The 22,529-nt window shown below is 36.2% G+C and overlaps 1 protein-coding gene across 2 annotated transcripts in view; it reads right to left on the minus strand.

The window, feature by feature from the left end:
* The window catches only part of DENND4C (DENN domain containing 4C), a 108,433-nt gene that overhangs the window by 31,365 nt on the left and 54,539 nt on the right, over nt 1-22,529 (minus strand). The window contains exons 13-22 of one of the 2 annotated variants that reach the window (XM_029919759.1): nt 18,743-18,888; nt 17,111-17,146; nt 16,900-17,030; nt 14,770-14,902; nt 11,977-12,183; nt 7,979-8,107; nt 7,641-7,785; nt 7,227-7,373; nt 2,037-2,159; nt 621-767 (exon numbers count right to left, since the gene is read on the minus strand). In XM_029919759.1, coding sequence (XP_029775619.1) covers nt 621-767; nt 2,037-2,159; nt 7,227-7,373; nt 7,641-7,785; nt 7,979-8,107; nt 11,977-12,183; nt 14,770-14,902; nt 16,900-17,030; nt 17,111-17,146; nt 18,743-18,888 — 1,344 coding nt within the window. The remainder of the gene's footprint in view (nt 1-620; nt 768-2,036; nt 2,160-7,226; nt 7,374-7,640; nt 7,786-7,978; nt 8,108-11,976; nt 12,184-14,769; nt 14,903-16,899; nt 17,031-17,110; nt 17,147-18,742; nt 18,889-22,529) is intronic. The other variant, XM_029919761.1, reaches the window with a different exon arrangement.

Genomic DNA, 22,529 nt, shown 5'->3' on the forward strand with positions numbered 1-22,529 from the left:
TCGTGGTCTGTAAGTTCGAGCCCTGCGTCAGGCTCTATAACACTCTCAGAGCCTGGAGCCTGCTTCACATGTTGAGTCTTCCTCTCTCTCTCTCTCTGCCCCTCCCGTGCTCATGCTCTCTCCTCGCTTGCTCCCTCTCTCTCTCTCTGTCTCTCTCTCAAAAATAAACATTAAAGAAACATAAAAACAAAAACACAAATACTTAATCACAAATACGTGGCTCAAGATACCTATAAACCTGGCCAAATTAAAATCCACTGGTATTTTTGTGTAGTATAGCATAGTGCTCTGAATCTTGGGCCTCTGTTGCCTTTCCATTGCCACACAACACCCACCTGGAACTCAGTCACATCTCTGCCTCTTTGTTCTTACTGAGTAAGGCCCTGCGGTCCTGTCTCATTATCTACCATGAGAAAGAGGGACCAAAGTGAGAACCCCTCCTTTTAAACACCAAACATTCTAAACAACAACTTCTGTAGCCAATTTGTTGGATTCAAACTTACTTCTGGCTCTTGAGCATGTTCATCTCAATGAAGTCATCTATTTAATGTCATCACAGACTCACATAAATCTGTAGAAGTATATTTTAAATATTTAGCAATCAGTATGTCAAGACTCACCAGTGCTGCTTCTCCTGCCACTGAGATCAAATATACCAGATGGCACTTTCACAATACTGCTGCCCCATGCAGGAGGCTCGGTAGGGCTCTGCGGCTCTGCACTAGGCTGTGAGTATTTTGCCTCAACAGCAGAGACATCACGCACCTCTGGGAAGAAACATTTGCATGTCATTCCTATTTTTAACTAATACTGCACAGAAAGCATACATTGATTTTTATAATATTTTATTTATTTTATATTTCTCCTCCAAGTGGGAGTGAATATGACTATTTTATTACTAATTTATTGGGTCTGATTTACTTTATGCCATAAATGCTGCCAGCATTGACTGAAATAAATGCTTTATTTTAGTTTCAATGATGCTAACTTGAGCATTCCTGTGAATAAAGTAAGGCTGTGGCCTTCAGTTACCCTGCCATCACGTGTAAAGTAGGAAAGGGGCTAGCTTCTGCACCACTCTGGAGTATAAAATAAGTGACATCATTAAAGAAAAGTATACTTTTATGTAAGAGGATAAGGAGAACATTTTATTAACATGAAGCCAGAAAATTCCTCCACATTTTCATAAAATGACTACTATAAATCGTATCAATTCAGTGAGTCCCATTAAAACACACACACACACACACACACACACACACACACACACACACAGGAAAATCACACACTATATTTAACCTACCAATGAAAAATACTTACTTAGATATTTGAAGGACTTTTAGTGAAATGTCATTTTGAAATAAAACAAGTGGGGTGCCTGGGTGGCTCAGTCGGTTAAGCGTCCGACTTCGGCTCAGGACATGATCTCACAATCTGTGGGTTCAAGCCCCTGCATCGGGCTCTATGCTGACAGCTCAGAGCCTGGAGCCTGCTTCAGATTCTGTGTCTCCCTCTCTCTCTGCCCCTCCCCCCGCTCACTCTCTGTCTCTCTCTCTCAAAATAAAATAAAGACATAAAAAATTCTAAACAAAACAAATAAAATTGGCATTGGAACATGTTTGAGGACTTCAAGTTTAAACTTGGCTCTATCACAAAATAGCTATTTAACTTTGGCAAATCAATATTTCAATGGATCGCAGTTGCCTACAAAATTGAGGGCTGACTTACAGTCTCTAAAAGATCTCTTAAATTCTATAATTCAGAAACTACTCATTCTATCCATACATAACATTACATAGTATCTTATAAGCCCAGACCCTACATTTCTTTCTAGAAGTTATCATCAAAATTATCAAATATGACTGAATTGAGACAGGGTCACCTAGCTGGTTTGGTAGATCATGTGACTATTCATTTTGGGGTTGTGAGTTTGAGCCCTACATTGGGTGTAAAGATTACTAAAGAAATCTTAACTTTAAAAAAAAAAAAACCTACAGTATGTCTCTAAGTAAAGCCAGTAAATAGCAGTACTCAACCTTCTGTTTGCACTTTTGTTTTAGTTATCAATTCTCCTGCTACTTGTTCTTCAGGCATATGAATTTCTGCATCATCCTTTATAAGTTCATCCTTAGAACCATAGCCTTGGTCAGACTGACCACCTGTTAAAAAGAATGCAGGCTTACATGTAAATATTTTCATATACTCATAGTCCAGCTATAAAATGTCAAAAGAAAATTCCATTGATTTACACAATTAAATTTACAGAAAAGGAAGACAAGAAAGCTTACAAAGCACACAGAACATTTTAAACAAATGATAAGAAGCAAAGAAAAGTAAAACCAAGAACATCAAAGGTTAAAAAAATTGGAAGTACTGAAACTTAGTTTCCTCATCTGTAAATTAACAGATTTGGAGAAGATGTTTTGAAAAGTTTCTTTTAGAGGATGTTTACAGAATGCTTTCTTTGTGTAAGGAAGAAGAAATAAAACAAACATATATGTGCTTACTTTTGCAAAAGAAATGCAGAAATAATAAACCAGAAAACAATAAAAGTGGTTAATGATAAGGGGTGGGGGGAAATAGGCTGTAGGGGGATACAGAGAGAAAAAACTTCTCTAAATATGGCTTACTGTATTGCTTTTATTTTTGGAAATGCATCAACTTCTACATATTCAAAAAAGTTAAATCAACAAAACTGGGAGGAGCATAGTAACTAAAATTGAATGCAAACAGAAACAAATGAGATCCACTATATTTCACATGAATAATCACACTGAAATAATGGGGAATGGGGGGAAGAGGAGAGGACTGATTCAAGAAATTTCTGAACACACAATTTTGAGTGTATTCTCTAAGCCAGGGGGGTAACAGACAAATCCTGAACTCCTTAGAAAGTCTGTTTCCCACAGAGTAATAGATGTAGCAATTCTGAAATTATTCTATGTGCCCTGCAAAACTGAGGAAATGAGTAAACATAATAGTGATGGTTAGTGGGAGCCAAGATACTTACTGTGGAAGAAGGGAGATCTTAAAAAAGTGAAATGAAGGACGGCAAAGAAAAACTTGTGGGGTTGATTTGAAAATGGAAGTATTTCGGGACACCTGGGTGGCTCAACTGGTTAAGCATCTGACTTCAGCTCAGATCATGATCTCATGGTTCATGAGCTCAAGCCCCGCATTGGGCTTTGTGCTAACAGCTGGGAGCCTGGAGCCTGCTTCAGATTCCGTGTCTCCCTCTCTCTCTGCCCCTCCCCCACACATGTGTTCTCTCTCTCTCAAAAGTAAACATTAAAAAAACTTGAAAAAAAGGGAAGTATTTCTAAAACATATTTTCTTTTATATACATACAATATGTTATTATATAGTATATATAATACATATAAATATGTGTATACATATTTTATAGCTCTGCTGAAAAAGTCTAGAAGCAGTAATACCCTGTAGCAGTAAGCATACCAAGAGTCCAGATACTGGCTTCTAGAATCTATTGCTCCTGGAAAGTAATCTGGGATCCTTGAAGAAATGGCTGATTTCAAATCTCAGGCAGGAAAGCTATAAGAATGAGTCAGGAACATTTTGTTGTGTAAGAAAGGAAGTGTTCAAAAACATGAATATGTCTGAGTAAAATGAGTAAACCAGAAGACATACAATAGAATACCATCTTATAAATGTGAGGGGAGGATAGCGTTGGTAAAATCACCTACTTGATAACCATCATAGTAAAGAATGGTTCATGAATCATCAATGCGTGATAAATTTATAAGAAAAAGTGTGATGAGAAAGAAGGCATTATTGCATACTGTCACAGACTCTTCACAGGTAGCTTATTATCTGCACGGGCAATAATAATAACTAAGAGAAACCAAATGCTAAGACCAAGTGATCAAAATCAGTACCACCAATTAGAGGCAGACACATACCGTGTGCCTCCAGGATATGATAATCTAAGGACACAACATCACTTTTGTAGCAGAGTCATTGATGTACAACCCAATCTAATCACTAGGAAACATTAGATCAACTCAAACCAAGGAGCATTCCACAAAATAACTAGATTGAATTCTTCCAAAAGGTTAGGGTCATGAAAGACAAAGATGAAAAGGTAAAGGCAAAGGGTAAGGAACCGTGCCAGGTTAAAGGAAACTAAAAGAGGGAGCTAGAATACCACAAAGGATATTACAGCAATTGACAAAACTGGAATGTTGACTACTAGTCAAGTAGTATGTCAATACTTTTCTTAAATTTGGTAACTGTACTATGGTTTTATCAGAGAAAAAGTAAAATCACCTACTTGATAACCTGCACAGTAAAGAAGTATTAAAAGCTAAAAGGGCAAGATGTATGCAACCTGCTGTCACATGACTTAGGAAAACAATGTGTAGATGTGCACAGAAACAGAATGTTAAAGCAGATACAGCAAACTAAAAGTGAGTGAGTCTAAATATAATTTATTCAGGGGTTCTCTGTACTACATTTGCAACACTGCTGAAAGTGTGAAATAATTTCAAAATAAAGCTTTAAACAAGTCTATCTGGCTTTAAAGTTCTATCATTTAAAACTGAAACAAAGACTGAAGTGTAATATAAAACTACACCACAAATGAACGCAGCTCCTAGAGAGTCACTGTAAAATGTGTCAACAGAGCATGAAACAAAAAATACACAGCTGACCCTTGAACAACACAGGGGTTAGAGGCACTGGCCCTCCCACCCACACAATAAAAAATCCACATAAAACTTTTGATGTCCCCAAAACATAACAAATAGCCTGTTAACTAGCAGCCTTACCAATAACATAAACAGTTAACACACATGTTATATGTCATATGCGTGTATAATAAAGTAAGCTAGAGAAAAGTAAGCTAGAGAATAGAAAATGTTATTAAGGAGGCATGTGACTAGCTCAGTCAGAAGAGCGTGAGACTCTTAATCTCAAGGTCATGAGTTTGCACTCCACGCTGGGGGGAGAGATTACTTAAATCTAAAAAACTGTTATTAAGAAAATCAGAAAGTACTATGATAGTGTTGTATGGTGACCCACGATAGCTACCATGTAGTGAACATGGCATAAGGTATAGATAAATTGAATCGCTATGTTGTACACCTAAAACTAATGTAACATCATGTATGAACTACACCCAAATTTTCAAAAAATTTAAATGAAAAAAGGAAAACAATCATAAGGAAGAGAAAATACATTTACGGTACTGTAGCTATTGAATAAAAAGCGGCATGTAAGTAGGACCATGCAGTTCAAACCCATGTGGTTCAGGTGTTAACTGTATGTAGTGCCTTCCACTTTCTACCACTTGTTACACTGCCACTCCAACTCTGGGTTTGCAATTTAACAAAAGAACCAACCTTCTTTAAATATCCCTAGTTAGAATGATTAACCTGTCGATTTCTTATTGGCCCCCTCAGAAAGCATTGCCATGAAATGGGAACGAAGAAAACTGATTCAACCGAGATATGCGCCCCAACAAGCTAAGTGACTCCATATCAGGCACCACGTGGGAAGATTGTACAAGATATTCTTTGGTGAGAGAGTAACTTAGGATTCTGGTTTGGAGGTCTCCAAAAGTACCACATGACATTACCAAAAACCATACACCGTAAATTTGGTAAACAGGGCTTCACCTTTCTGAAAGGCCACTGAAAAGTTAATGTATGGAGAAGGGATCTGAAGTTTCTTCCGACTATTAGAACCTTTCTGCCAATTACCCATAATTACCTAGGAGATTGTTTTTTCGATTAAAGGGGATCATTTTAGAAGAATAAGGAGAGTATTTATCTATTACTATTTTTAAAATTATAATTATCCCCGGTGAAATGGTTTCATGTCACAAAATTTTAATTTAATTTTAATTTTTTTGATAAATTAAATCCATTTATTCTAGAAGTTTTAGGAAAAAATAAAAAAGGTACAGCTTAATAAACAGGATTATAACTTACAGCTCTATGCTGACTTTTAATTACTTATACATTCGGTATAAGTTCTGTACTTATGGGGAAATTTTTAGCACAAGAATTTAGCAGATCAGTTTTAGCAAGCAAAAACCATCTCAACAGCTAGAACACTGAAATATTTAATCCCCATAAAAACTACTGGATACAATGGTGCTACACACAAACCTCAATATAAGCAAGGCACAGTATATTTTCAAATAAGATGACAAATATGCTTTGCAAAATGATCATAAAATATTAGTTGGATGCTTTCAGTGGTACATATATCTGAAGGAGAAAAAGGCAAGAAAACGAAAATTGTTTTCCACCTGTAACAATACTTGAAATACAACATAAGGTCTCTCCCCCACCCCTGCATGTCAGCAAAGTTGAACCTAATAAATGGGAAATTACCTGAAGTGGTTAACATTCAAGGGTAGAATTAACGCACACGTGTATCCATAGCTTCACGTCATACAAGTCTGTCTGCACCCCACACCATGACAGCCAAGGACAAATGCAGCACCAAGAAACAGCACAGAGCAAAAAGCAGAGCGACAAAGAGCAGAAAAAAGGAAACTTCAGTCATTGAGAAAAGTTCATCAGATGAAGCACAGGAATTAGACTTAGGATTCATTTTAAAGAAAAGCTTGAGATATTAACAATAACAACAACAACAAAAAAGAAAAACACAAAAAGAAGGATGTGCAACACACACATATTTGCTCAATGTGCTACTTGAATTACACTTATTTCCAACTTCAGAGGACAGAGGTTATGCCCACGGCTTTGTTTGTAAAAGTAGCTTCAGACGTTTCAGATTTTTAAAATTGTCATTTAAAATAATGACTATGCAAAGAGAATAATTTTTCTCATGTGAGAATTATTTTCTTCCCCATTTACTATTTATAATTTCAAATTCTCAATAAATACTTTCCACATAATGAAAAAAAGGTCTGCAAATTGTGTCGCCTAATATTCAAGTTCCTCATTCACAATTTCTACAGTTACATCATATACTTTCCCAAATCAAGGATCAACAAATCCAAGGCAGCACCCTGCTAGAGCCTTCTGCACAGCATTCCGAAGTGAATGTCATACTACAGGAAATAAAAAGAAGTGATCTGCAATCGGAGGACTAGTTCCTTCCCTTATTTCTATGGAGTATTTCTCAAGTACTCATATTGCACAAACTCAAGAAAGGAGAGTAAAAGCTTTGTAAAAAGGGAAAGACTTAACAAGAGTATAAGTGAAGGGTTAGTACAATCCAGATTTTAGTACCTGTGCTAAAGTGATTATCAGTGGAATCAAGCCTGATTAAATCTCTGACGAAGACTGTGTGCTCCCCATTGTTAGCATCATTAGCACTATCCACGCTACCGTGGCTCACCGTGTCCCCATCACTTCCACCTGTCGCATTCTGAGGAGCTAAAGATAAGGACAATAGCAGTTCAATAACTCATGCACTGATAATCTCTGAAACCAAACATGAATGCCCCACAATTCCCTTACAGTTGCAGAACACTTTTCTAAATTTATGGGGGGGAAATAATAAGGTAATCTCTATCTTTAATTGTGTATGAAAATATCAACCAAAATTTCATTTACATTTTCTACTTCATATACTTAAAAACTCATAGGCCTATAAAGCTTATGGTTCAGCAATAAGAGTGTCTTTTCAATCACATGGATTACCTGATACTGAGGAGACCTGTGACTTCTGCGCGGTCTTCTTAAGCGGCTGCCTAAATTGAGCCAAGCCACGTACCACATTCCGTACCTTCGTCCATAAGAAGATACCACTGCGGGTACTGCTAGGCCACGGGCTTTCCAAAACTACCTAACAGTAAAATGAAGGTTAAAAAGAATAATTATTAGGAACACTCAATTTTTAAAGAGATACATACATATATACACATATATAAATAACTACAGTCCAGATCTCCATAAAAGAAGTTTCATGAATAAGAAAAGGTACAAAATGTACCAATCTTAATAAGCAGCATATCTTGTCTAATGTCAATCCCACTTACCTTATTATAATAACCATAAGTAATAGCATTTGGCTTTATCTTAGCAGTTTTCATTTCAAATAAGACTCTCACTGCTAAAACAGGATGACCCCAAAGTCCACAGAGCTGCATTACTACTCGATAGCACACCTAACAAAAAATAACATTAAAGCATTAGTAGTTGGCATATTAGTCTATCTATAACTTGCAGAGATTTTTAAATTACTCAATTCTTCTTCTCAAGGTCATTAAGCACTGTTTTATCCTTTGCTCTGAGTCTAAATAAGTTATTTTTAAGACCTATTCGTTAATGAAATTACTAGTATTATTAACTGTTTCACATAAGATCTATGTGCACGTGTGCCATTCGTTTCAGTAACTAAGTTTACACAAAGAGAATGACTACTAGCCCCCATAATTTGAGAAGGAATTCATTTTTAAAATCTAATATGATTAAAATGACTCTCTCACAAATCATGTTTTATATTCTGTGCCAAAGGAATTAAAGGCAATCCCTCTAGGATGCCCACATAACAACAACAAAAAGATCTGTAAACCCATGTCTTAGAAAAGTAGACGAAGAAATTTTAAGACACTGTAATATGATTAGCAAAGGCTTTTCTGAGAATATGTGTTTACTGAGGAGGGCTAGTTTTGATCACAAGAGGGTAACATTAGGAACTGGAAATTCCTACAAGTTAAAATCTCACATATTAGAAAACTAGAGCAGAAACCATGAAAAATGAAATGAGTATCTCGACAGCTCCTGGCAGAGGTGAGCCAGTGAACAGGGACAGCACAGCCACAGAGTATGATCCAGCTTAGTCTGAGAATAAGGAAATATACATAGAGAAGAGACTTTTCTTGGAACTTTTATACTGAGGTCTGGAAAGTATTCCCCCACCTTCCAGTTTTACTTGTATAAGAGATAAAAGCCAGGAACCAAACTAAAGAAACAGTAGTAATACAGAGACACATTTCTTCAAATGCAGTATATTGTTGCCTGTAACATACCTTCTTGATAATCTGTAATAAATAGAAGACACCCATGCACTCTTTGCTACTCCTCCCACTGAGAGGTCTATGTCCCTACCCTTGAACTGAGGGAGAAGAGCTTCTGAGACTATATAACCAATTAAATATGACTAAAGGGACACTATACTAGTTTCCTGGCTTAAACTTTAAGAAACTGCCAGTTTCCACTTCCTCTCTCTTGAAACAAATTCTCTTCAAGCTCTAAGCTATCATGGAAAAAACCCAAGTACCACAGAGGGAGTCCTGAGTCTACCAAGAGGGAGACGGGTCCACCCAAGCCCAGGATCACAATCAGCTGGCATTTAAGTTCAGCTGTCTTGAGCACTCCTGACCAGATCAGCTAGCAACTGATTTTTTTTAAGCCACTAAGTTTTGAGAGGGTTTGTTTACTCAGCAATGTAAGACAGTATCGTATGAATAGACAAGACAATGTAGGAATATGTTTGACACAATATTTCATTTTCATTAAAAATTCTAGGGGTGCCTGCATGGCTCAGTGGGTTAAGTGTCTGACTCTTGACTTAAGCTCAGGTCACGAGCTCACAGTTCATGGGTTTGGGGCCCACACTGGGCTCTGTGCTGGCAGTGTGGAGCCTGCTTAGGATTCTGTCTCCATCTCTCTCGGTCCCTCCCCTGCTTGTTCTCCATCTCTCTCAAATAAAAATTTTTTAAAAGATATTTTAAAAATTCTGTAATTAATGGGGTACCTGGATGGTTCAATTAAGTGTCTGACTTAGCCTCAGGTCATGATCTCACAGTCTGTGAGTTCGGGCCCTGCTTCAGACTCTGCCGACAGCTCAGAGCCCGGAGCCTGCTTTGGGTTGTGTGTCTCCCTCTCTCGCCCCTCCCCACGAGCGCTCTGCCTCTCTCTCGCTCGCTCTCAAAAATAAAGAAACATTAACAATTTTTAAAAATTCTGTAAATAGTATTAAAAGCAAAATGCATTAAGTACTTTAATTTCTTCTATGTGGTATATGCTATTTCTTGATCTTCTAAGAGTTTTATTTTAAAATCCGAATGTAACATGTAGAACACAAAGATGTCAAATTAAAACATTAAGCATGTGAATGAGAGTGGGTTCTAATGAAACAGACCTAAAAATCAAAACTACTTACTGAGCAATCTTACATGTCTGTCATTTCATTTAAGTTTCAAATCACTCTCTTTATAAAATGTAACTAATATATAAATTGCCTCACAGAATTGCTGGGAATACCAAAGGAAAAAATGTATGTGACAATACTGTAAGAACTTTAATATGCTACTCTATTTATAACCAATAAACAGACAAAATGTAGGAAATATACCTAGCAAATATACATTCTTAATTTTTAAAGTAAACATTTCTTTCTTCCAGTTGTGAACAGGTAATGACTTAAGGACACTAAAAAAATCTGTCAATGTAACTTGTTAGAAAGTAGGAATACAACAAACTAAGCTCCCAATTTTAAACTTCTTATCACAGTGTTTATCGGGGAAATCAACTGAAAAAAATTTTTAGCCTACTAGTCATAATTGCTGCATGTCAGAAAAGAGAAGACAATTATTTGTACCAAAGACTACCAGTGAACATTTATACCTATAAAGGAAAATCCTTTCCATGCAATTTATGATATGTATTATGAACTTATAATTTATCAATCAAGTATTGTATTTTGAATTTAGAGTATAGTAACAATTCAGAGATCATACTTTAAAACACTTTGAAAATATTTTATGTCTTTCACAAGTTGGATAGAAAACTCTATTAGAACAAATTTTTAAAAACACTAAAATGCATAGGTATGAAACACTCTAATCAAGCACTTGTTTTGTAATTTTTATTTTAAAAGCTTTTATAACATACACATAATAGAGAAAAATGGGTTTTCGTGTACCCACAAGCATTATCAAATCTTCATATTATACATGCTATATTGATTTAAGACTCTCTTTATTTTTAAGAAGGAAAGCCATAGAACTATTGCTGAAGCCTGTGACACACCACTCTTCAATCCCATTTCTCTTCTATCCCCCTGTGCTCTTTCCCCTTAGGTACCCATTACTCTGAATTTTTATTTCAACTTTGCTTTAAATTATAATCTGGTTCTAAATATCATTTACTGTTATTTTAACACCAGAAGCTATTTTTAGAGGGAAAAACATCAAAGAAAAAGGCTAAATAAGTGATTCCGTTTCTTTAACCATTAACTAATATTACTACCTATCTCTTAGGATGGCTCAGAAGCTTGAGAGATAGTGTCTATAAAACCTTCAGCATATCATTCACTGAGTGCTTACACTAATAAGCCAGATCCTATTCTAGGCACAATCTGTACATTAATTGACTTAGCCCTCAAGTTAACCTTATAAAGATGGTATCATTTTATAATGTCTGTATCAGTGGGGCAATGTGGATCTCCAGGGATCATCTGTCAGTGTCTGAAGACATCTCTTATTGCCATGTAGGAGAAGGGAGGGTACTACTAGTATCTAGTACGTAAAGGCCAAGGATGCTAGAAAACATCCTGCAATGCACAGAACAGGCCCACAATAAATAATCATGTGGACCAAAATGTCAATATTGCCAAGGCTGAGAGATTTGGATTTACATTTTCAGATATATAATGTGAAACACAGGTTATATAACTCGTCCTAGAACACAGAGCCTAAGTGGAGAGCAAATTACTAAAAGCCTATTTTGTAGTTACTTTCTAATAACGTTATACTAAGAATAAAATTAAGTCAATATTATTTTCTATTTATAAGGTGCAAACAATCTGACCTAACTAAGAGGGTCTCTGTTTCATTTCAAACCAATAATTTTTACATAATTTTTTAAAAATAAATAATAAGTACTAGCTCTATGAAAAAAAGTACTAGTTTTACCTTTCCTGCTTAATGAAAAGACTTGAGAGCACTTTAGAATGGCCAAGACCTAGTTTTCTTAAATGAACAAAAATAAAACACATCTGAGTAATGATAACTCAGTTTGTCATACTTGCCTCATCTAGCGGATCCACATCTGTTTTCCTCATCTTTATAAGTACATCATATGCCTGCTGAAGTGCTCTGACCTTAGGATGAGAAACTCTAACATAGGCTGGGAGACAAATAAACCATAAGCTGTAACAGTGACTGAAGAGACACTTGGCCCATTGTGGTGGATTTGTGTAGCATCTCTTCGCCAACTTATGAGCTGTTTTTATCTCCTAGAAAGAGAATAAATACAACATTATGGTATTTGGGGCACCTGGCTGGCTCAGTTGGTAGGGCATATGACTCTTGATCTCTGGGTCATGGGTTCAAGCTCCATCTTGGGAGTAGAGATTACTTACCAAAAACAAAAAACAAAAAACAAAAAACCCACTTATAAGAAAACCCAGTCTGGTATTTATTAAAATCCATCAGGGTGGGCAGAAAAGTGAGGAGGAAAAGAGAAAAATGTAATGTAAAATTTGACTCTAAAATCAAGCATTTCACAGTTTTACTTTCATGAGTGGCTTCCTACTTAGTACAACATGGTTCTTTTTAGCATTCATCTGTAGAAGGACTTTATACTGCACTTTAACTATCTGCTGCCAAGCAAGCCTTTCCTAATAGACTGGAAATCCCTTAAAGCAGGGATCATCCATATTTTTATAATAGAATGGCTAATTAGTTGCCCTTCACATAGAAGGCACTCGTATGTTTGATGGATGTTAGGGATTTAACCTTTCAGAGCTTGTAAGTTCACCAATGGCATTCTTAAAAAGTGACAGTCTTTCTACCTTTCTCCCAGCTAAAATGTTTGACAAATACCCCAGGCGATTTCCTGCCAAGATTCCCCTCTACCCTCCCTCCCCACAGTCATTAATTCTTTCGACTGATTCCTTGAAGAGACATAAGCCATTGCAGGCAGCTTAGGCTGATAAGACCCCAGACCTTCCCACCCAACAGTCTGATAGTGATGTCTTCTTACTTCTGATTCTCACTCTGATCTAGCTGGAAAAGAGCAGGCATCAAAACCACCTGCTGAGCTTTAACCCAACTATATACTCCCAGAAAACAACAGAGCCCTCCAGATAGATCAGATGACCACTGTGTGCCTTGTACTAAAATACCCTCTGCTGGGATGTGCTCTAAATAAACATGCCCTGGCGCATTAATTTTTCTTATAGGCCCATTTCTATTAGACTTGAAGATATCTTTAAAAATACAGTCCCTTGTTTTTTCTAAGATGGGAAGGTTCTTTTCTTTTCCAGCTAACCTGGGGAACAAAAATTCTGGTGAAAATGATATTTAAAGATTTAGTAACCAAATTCTCCCATTTTAAAAACTGGCTTTTATTAAGCTGAATAAAGCAAATAACAACAACAACTTCTCTTCAGACATTGAGAGAAATGTGAATTGTATGGTATTAAGGAACACCTCAGGTTACCTCTGGGATTTGGGGGACTGTACATGCATTTGTAAAACCTGAACTAAAACCTTCATTCTGAAGTTCCATGTTTTGTAGGCCATAACAGTGTCAACAGATGTTTCATTTTAACTCACACCTAACCACAGATTGACTCTTTATAACTAAATCAGATATAGTATTAAAGCAAGATGTCTAGGGACGCCTGGGTGGCTCAGTTGGTTAAGCATCCGACTTCAGCTCAGGTCATGATCTCGCAATCCATGAGTTCAAGCCCCACGTTGGGCTGACAGCTCAGAGCCTGGAGCCTGCTTCGGATTCTGTGTCTCCCTCTCTCTCTGCCTCTCACTCCTCATACTCTGTCTCTCTCAAAAAAATTAATAAATGTTAAAAAAATAAAATAAAGCAAGATGTCTAGGTTGCCCTAAATAAAGCTCCTTTTCACTTTCTTTAAATGTAGTATTTGGCATAAAGTATATTTACATTAACCACAAGAGATCTGAAAGTCGAAATTACATTGAGATACCACTTCACACACACTAGTATGGCTATAATCAAAAAGACAGATACACTGCTGGGAGGAATTTTAACTGGTATAACCATTTTGGAAAATAGTCTGACAGTTTCTCAAAAGGTTAAAAGCGTTACCAGACGACACAGCAATTCTACTTCTAGGCATTTACCCAAGAGAAATGAAACCATATATCCTCACACACACACCAATGTTCACAGAAGCACTCTGCATAACAGCCATAAAGAGGAACCACCTACATGTACAAGAATGAATAAGTAAAATGTGCTACATGTGCACACAATGGAACATTCAGCAATAAAAATAAATGAAGTACTGGCACATGCGGCAACATGGATGAGCCGTAAAAACATTATACTCTGTGAAAGAAGCCAGAAACAAAAGACTACATATTGTATAATTCCATTTATATGAAATGCCCAGAATAGGCATGACTACAGATACAGACAATAGATTAGTGGTTGCCTAGGGCTGCAGGGCATGGGTGGAAGGGTTAACAGGTAAGGGGGCAGGCTTTCTTTTTGTGGCAATGAAAACGTTCTAGAATTGACTGCGGTGGTGGTTGCACAACTGTGAATATAGTAAAAGCTACTGAGTGTACTTTAAATGGGTGAATTGTATGGCATATGAATTATATATCAATAAAGTGTTTTTTTAAAAAGTATGATTTGGTTCCCAAGGATTCTCTTAAAGCATAAACATAAGCACTCAAAAACTTCAGCCACAAGACACCTAGTTGACTTCATTAACAACCATAGTGTGTCTTCAAATGGTTGCCATGTGTGATAATTTTAAACTGTGTGCTGCATATCACATATACATATTTTACATTTTAAATTAACATGTATTAGATAAAGAATATCTGACCTGTTTAGTTCTCTTAGCCATGAGAGCTGGACTGTTTGTAATGCTATTCCCAGTAGGGTGTCTACTAAAACAAAGTTTCAACTCCTGTGGTCTGTCAAAAAGCTTAAGGTCCAGTCTTGGAAAGTATTTGTAACTAAAATAAAAAGCAAAAATAGAGCTGCTGATTTAAAATACATTAATTCTTCACATTATTCCAGAATTTAGGTGAATATTTCTAAATCTTAAATAGTTCCCAATATTATTCCCCACAATCTGGATATAGAAAAATAATTATTTTACAAAAATATAAGATGTAGTGATAAGATACACAGACTATCTACATGCAAGCTTTGGCCTACTCCCCAGCCTATTTGCAATTTTCACCCAATCCCTGGACAACAGAAAACCCTGATTTCTTACTTGACTGAGGTTAGTAACTTTCAACAGAATCCATGTGTTCAATGATAATTCATATTAAAAGTAACATTTAGTATATCTTGTAATTTTGTTTTCCTTCATAAAAGTACATTGGCATGGGTATTTAAGAGAAAAAAAATTCATAGGATTTTTATTTGAAGGATATACCAGAATTTCATCATTCTTTATTGTGGGACATTTTTAGGTTATTTCTGAATTTTTGCAGTTAAATATCTGTGTACTTATATCTTTGTGAATACTTTTGCTATGGTCAATGTTTACCAATAAAATTAAAATCATTATAGTCACTATCAAATTATTTCAAAAAAGGTTGTACTTATATACACTGTAAACAACAACACAACCTATCCTCAATCTGATAGGTTAAAAATGCTTCTACTCACCATTTTGGTTTGCATTTCTTTGAATACTAGAGAAGCTTAATATATTTTCACATTATTGATTATTGGGATTTCTTCTTGGAAATTGCCTACTTATTGCCTTTGGCCAACGTTCTTCTGGGAGATACTGCCCTTCCTTATTTTATTTACCTTGTTTGTTAATACATGGATTCCAATGTACAGTGATTAAACCAAAGGAAAAAAACTTGTGTAATTAACATGCAATCAAGATAGTACTTCTTAAGCCACTATATTCCAGGTACATGCTCTTCATTCTCATGCAGTCCTGGTAATACATTAATGCCATATTTTTGGAAGACAATTACTTTATACTCCTTTTGCCTCAGATATTCTTTTAGAAATGCAGACTAAGGAAAAAAACTATGTATATACATAAGGATATAGAGAACTAAAAAAAAAAATCCACAAGAGACTAAAATCACAATAAATGCATGCAGTATGGTCATTCAAAATGATATGGCACAAAACTATGTTAGCATGAAAAAATGTCTACACCACTAAAGGCAGACACAGATAATAAAGAATATGTACGTACAACATAAACTCATATTTATTTTAATATAGTAAATGCAAATTTATGCACAAAAACAGGAAAGATATACATACAGCTCTTGACAGACATTAAGTATTGATGCTTAAATGATGTGTTAGCTTTCTTTCTTGGTTTGCTATTCTAAGTTTGTTAAGCTGTGTATTATCAAAATTATAACAACAAATAACAATCAAATATATTTTAATTTCTTAAAAGGTTCCCATCCAAATCCTATTCTTCAAGCTTCTTTTTTTTTTTTAAATTCCAGTGTAGTTAACATACAGGGTTCTATCAGTTTCATCACCCAGTGCTCATCACAACAAGTGCAGTCTTTAATCTCCATCACCTATTTTAATAAATAATGATTCCTGGCCCTCTACTTTTAAGTTTTCTCTGTATCTTCCTAATGCATAAGAATTTCAGTCTTTGTACTGACAAGAAAACCCCTCTAATATAGGAGAGACCTCACAAAAGTAAATTTATTCTTCTCCAGAAATGGAAGGGTTTTTTTTTGAAATGAAAGTTTTTGAAGATTAAAATATGATTAAATGTTTAGCTGAACAGTCATCAACATTTGGCTTCCCTTCTAATAAGTCTGTCCAATTCTTAAATTACAATACCTCATCTTCATGTAATATTCATGTCCATTAGTTCACTGAACAAATTATTTTTTTTAAATGACTTTCACAAATGGCTAATATACATATCTACTAACATTCACAAAATATCAAAATAAATTATTAAAGCTGAACACAAATAGCATTAAAAAATTCTTGCTACCTGTACTTTGGTGGCAGATCCTTTCCATCATCAGGAGGCGGTTCTGGTGGCATTATGAATACAGTGTGCTCACTTTTCTGTGAATCATCTAGCTCTATCAATTTGGTATCTTCGGCTAAATCAAAATCCACCTGAAAATAATTATTTTCTCCAATTAATCTGCATACAAGAAATATCTAATTTTGAAATTTTAAAACTTAAGAAAAAATACCTTATCTGTTTTCTCTGTGCCTTTATCAGGAAACAACTAAAAAACAAGAAAAGAATTCTTGGTGAAACTTTTATAGTGAATATATTAGAGATAGTCTTAAATTCTTACATTAAAAAACTATTATTTTTTAATTTTTTTTGTTTTGTTTTATTTATTTTTGATACTGAGAGAGACAGAGCATGAGAGGGGGAGGGGCAGAGAGAGAAGGAGACACAGAACCGGAAGCAGGCTCCAGGCTCTGAGCTAGCTGTCAGCACAGAGCCCGATGCGGGGCTCGAACCCACGACTGTGAGATCTGACCTGAGCCGAAGCCAGAGGCTTAACCAACTGAGCCACCCAGGCGCCCCTATTATTTTTTAATACTGACAGACAGAGGCACCTGGATGGCTCAGTTAGTTAAACGTCTGACTTAGGCTCAGGTAATGATCTCACAGTTCATGGGCTCAAGCCCCATGTCAGGCTCTATGCTGACAGCTTGGAGCCTGGAGCCTGCTACAGATTCTGACTCTCCCCTCCCCTCTCTGCCCTTCCTCTACTCATACTCTGTCTGCAACCCCCCTAAAAATAAACAAACATTAAAATTTTTTTAAGAATACTGGACAGACAGAAAACATTTCGAAATATATTTGGAGCACCCTATACTATCAGGTTAACACATGATATTTTACTATTTGGATAGAAACTATTTTTGAATAATTCTTTTATAAATCCTTCTTCACAAGCAAAAATATGCCCAATCACAGGGGAAATCTGGCTTCTCTAATCAAAAATTTCATTGTTATTAAAATCCCTGCATTAGAGACTGATATAATCTAAGCTTCCCTCTATCTTGATGATATTAGACTATCAATTTTAAAAGTAAACAAAAACGTTGAATAGTTTTAATCTTATCCCCAGAGTTTTAGATCACATTGACAGAATGGGAGAAAAACATTCAAGTCATCTAAGGAGACCACAAAAAGTATAATGTCATAATACTCTATCTTTTTAAGATACAGTCTCAAATTTTACTTAATATTTGGTTTACATATAAAATCAGCCCCAAGATCCACTTAGCAAAAGTAAGAACCCGGTTAAAAATGTGAGGAAAAAAATGTGAGTCATCACTGTGAAGAATCAACTTGAATTTCCTTAGGATAGGTAAGTAAAACTTTGATATTTAATATATTTCAAATATGCTTTGTTAAGACAAAAAAATATATAGTTAGCAAAAGAATTTGTAGATTTATTAAAACAAAAGAACCCAAGACTTCCATTCCCCCAAACTAAATTTTCTTAATGAACTACTAAATCTTTTATCTTACTTAGGTAAATAAAAATGTAATAGTTAGAAGGTTCAGTGAAATGTTCTTAGTACTTACGAGTTACAAAACCAAAGTCAGGTTCAAGAAAAATTAGTTATGTATGGTAGAAACTAGATATTGGAAAATTCTTATATTAAGCCTAGACTTGGACACTTGCACACACATGCATGCGAGCGCACACACACACACACACACTCACACACACACACACACACACACACACACACACACCCATAATATCTCCCTCAGATCATTTGGGCTAATAATGATAATGATTATACAGGCAACCAAACTGTTTTTAACACTTACATACAGGAAAAACTTTTACCTTTTCTATGCAGTCATCAAAAAATGCCAATCCAGTATCTTTATCACTTACAAAACTACATTCTTCGATGAAACGAATAAAAATCTGTGTTTTGGATAAATGGGTATAGAATTTTGTATAGGCACGATCCCGACTTTTTAAAAATCCTGAAAAAAACCAAAGTCACAATTGAATTCAAAACTTAAAGTAGAATCAGAGGTCATACAAAATATTATTTTTAACTTGTACATATATTCACATTTACAGAAACTTTTAGTAACCATATTCTAGTAATTGTACCTCCTTCTGCCTGATTCAACCATAAAACACTTACTTAAACACCATTAATCTTTTCACTGAAATCTGAATCTGCTATAAGGAACCTCTAACCCTACAACTCTCAACTAGAAATTTCTCTCATACTCTCCATAGTCTTGAGTGAGAAGGATCAAACGTCCTTCCTCTGCAATGCCACCAGACAACTCCTGTAATGGCCTGTAAACATTTCTGCTCAGTGACAGTGCAGTCATCTACTGACTTCAGGGACACTCTCTCCTTCACTCACTGACGACTAGGGCACCTAATTCCAAGTCTTCTCTTCTCCAGCTCCTACTACAATCATTCTTCAACATCCATAAACACAAACCATCCAACACTTCCATGAGTTCTTAATGCCTTAAATTCCAATGATCTATGGTCTATCCCCCCTCAGTCACCAACTTCCACACAGTCACACACTCCCAGGACTTTTGCTAACATTCAAACCAGCTCTGCCTCCCAAATCTAATTTACATATATATATTACTCTCTGCCCATTACCCTTGTCTGATTTGCTTACTTTAGTACTCCACCAAGCATGGCGGGGGGGGGGGGGGGGGGGGGGGGGGCTGTTCAAATCCACAATCATTCATATCCTTTTACATTCTACCTATACCCTCCTGTCTTCTCTCCTTTTTCAACATTGATTCCATGTCTACCATTTCACTCTCAATTCTTATGTCCTTTTGTCTTTTTTGTTAAACTCACCTAGTATTACTTAGCCCTGAAGGAATGAAGTGCCTGCTTTCTCTGGATCTATAACAGCATAACTGAGTACAAATTAAAAAGGAGAGAGGAAGAATTCTACAACTGGGCCGATCAGAACACTTATACCTTCATCTATGACTAACAACCCTTCTAAATTTCTGCAGTCAACTTAATTTCCCTTTACCCATGTTTTGTACAACTATTTCCAATTTTTTTAAATTCTCTATCATGTTCCTTTCTCCATACCTTCTATATACCTTAATACTGCAGAGAAAATGAAAATCATTCAGAAAATTGTCATTTCACTACAAACTCTATGACTTTCTGCAGCTACCATTTACTCCTTTTTTTTGTTTGTTTGTTTGTTTTTTTCTAACAATGAATATGTCCCTCTTACATAAGGCCAAGCCCACCACATGAGTCTGGGATTCCAGCGCTTCAGTGTTCTCAAAACAATTTCTCCTCTCTATTAGCCACCTGTCAGCACACTCAAGTCTCTCTCATTTATTATTTTATTTTTATTTTTTTATTTTTTTAATATTTTATTTATTTTTGAGAGAGGGAGAGACAGCATGAGCAGGGGAGGGTCAGAGAGAGATGGAGACACAGAATCTGAAGCAGGCTCCAGGCTCTGAGCTAGTGGTCAGCACAGAGCCTGACGTGGGGCTCGAACCCACAAACCGTGAGATTGTGACCTGAGCTGAAGCCAGACACTCTACCGACTGAGCCACTCGGGTGCACCAAGTCTCTCTTGCTAAAATAAAAAAAAAAAAAAAGAAAGAAAAAAAAAAAAAGAAAAGAAAAGAAAAAACTTTCCTTAACAAATAGATCCTTCCTCTTTCTGCTGTTTCCCTTCTCAATAAAAAGCATGACTTTTATCCACTTGGTTGACAAAGACAAAAATCTGAAAGATACTCCTGATATCTCCCTCTGTCTTACACCTTATATTCATTCACCAAGTTCTATGCAATCTACCTCAAAAAAAAAAAAATCACTCATCACTCTTCTCAACTAAACCAGGTCACTTCCACTGATCACTTGGAGCAATGTGATAACCTAACCAACTAACTAGCAGATCCATACTTTGGATGTCTCCAAGTCAGTCTCTGCACAGAAGTCAGAGGGAAAAATTTTTAATGCTGATCTTTTAAAAATGCAAATCTGGGGCACCTGGGTGGCTCAGTAGGTTGAGTGCCCAACTTCAGTTCAGGTCATGATCTCATGGATAGTGAGTTTGAGCCCTACATCAGGCTCTCTACTGTCAGCACAGAGCCTTGCTTTGGATCTTCTGTCTCCCTGTCTCTGTGTGCACGTGTACTCTGTCTTTCTCTTTCTCTCTCTCAAAAATAAATCTTCAATAAAATGCAAACCTTATCCTATTACCTACTTAAATAACTTTCACTGGCTTCCAATTACTCTTATGGACTGAAATCCTTCACTGGTCCTAAAAGATCCTACAAGACTTGGCTCACACCCACCATTTTCAGGCATGGGTTTTAAGCCACTTTTCCCTTTCAGCCTTTCTTTCTTTGATGCTTCAGGGCATTGTACACGCCCTGGTCAAGCCACCCCCTTGACATACTAATTAGCTGATAAATGCTTAAATAAAATAGAAATAAATTAAATTATTCTTGACAAGTAGTACCAAAAAGTGTTTTTTTCTTCTAATGGATCTAGGCAATGATTGGCAAAGGCTATTAAAGTAATTAAATGAAAGGCTGATGGGAAAACTGTAATGAATTAATGAGGCTGACAACAATCTTACGAGCACTAAAAATGGGACAGCCAGATACGCTTGCAGGTCGTAATAGGAAATAGTGTTTTTGGCACTATGTGCCAAGAAAATCGAACCTGAATCTAATCAAGCTCTAGAACAGCACTGTTTAATTCAGTAACCACTACCCACATGTGACAATCTAGCACTTGAAATGTGAGTGATCCAAACTGAAATGTGCTGTAAACATAAAACACATGCTGATTTCAAAGCCTTGGTACAGAAGAAAAAAAAAAAAAGTAAATTATATCATTACAATTTTTATAATTTAATTACACGTTGAAATACCATTTTGGAGCGGCACCTGATTGGCTCAGTCGGTTAAGCGTCTGACTTTCGCTCAGGTCATGATCTCACAGTTCGTGGACTGGAGTCCTGTGTCAGGCTGTGTGCTGACAGCTAGCTCGGAGCCCAGAGCCTGTTTTCGGATTCTGTGTCTCCCTCTCTCTCTGACCCTCCTCTGCTCATGCTGCCTTTCTCGCTCTCAAAAATAAATAAAAACATTTAAAAAAAATTAAAAAAGAAAAGAGATACCTTTTTGGATACTTTAAGTTACAAAAATATATTATAAAGGTCCCAGTAGTTCATTTTTGTTCTTGATTCCCTTGCCTCTGGGGCTGTGTCGAGGAAGAAATTGCTGCGATTGAGGTCTAAAAGGCTATTTCCTGCTTGTTCCTCAAGGGTTTTTATGGTTTCCTGTCTCACATTCAGATCCTTTATCCATTTTGAGTTTACTTTTGTGAATGGTGTCAGGAAGTGGTCTAATTTCATTTTTCTACATGTTGCTGTCCAGCTCTCCCAACACCACTTGTTGAAGAGGCTGTCTTTTTTTCCATTGGACACTCTTTCCTGCTTTGTCAAAGATTAATTGGCCATACATTTGCGGGTCCAGTTCTGGGTTCTCTATTCTATTCCATTGGTCCATGTGTCTGTTTTTGTGCCAATACCATACTGTCTTGATGATGACAGCTTTGTAGTAGAGGCTAAAGTCTGGGATTGTGATGCCTC

This window comes from Suricata suricatta, chromosome 13 (genome assembly GCF_006229205.1).
Source record: "Suricata suricatta isolate VVHF042 chromosome 13, meerkat_22Aug2017_6uvM2_HiC, whole genome shotgun sequence".
Lineage (NCBI taxonomy): Eukaryota > Metazoa > Chordata > Mammalia > Carnivora > Herpestidae > Suricata > Suricata suricatta.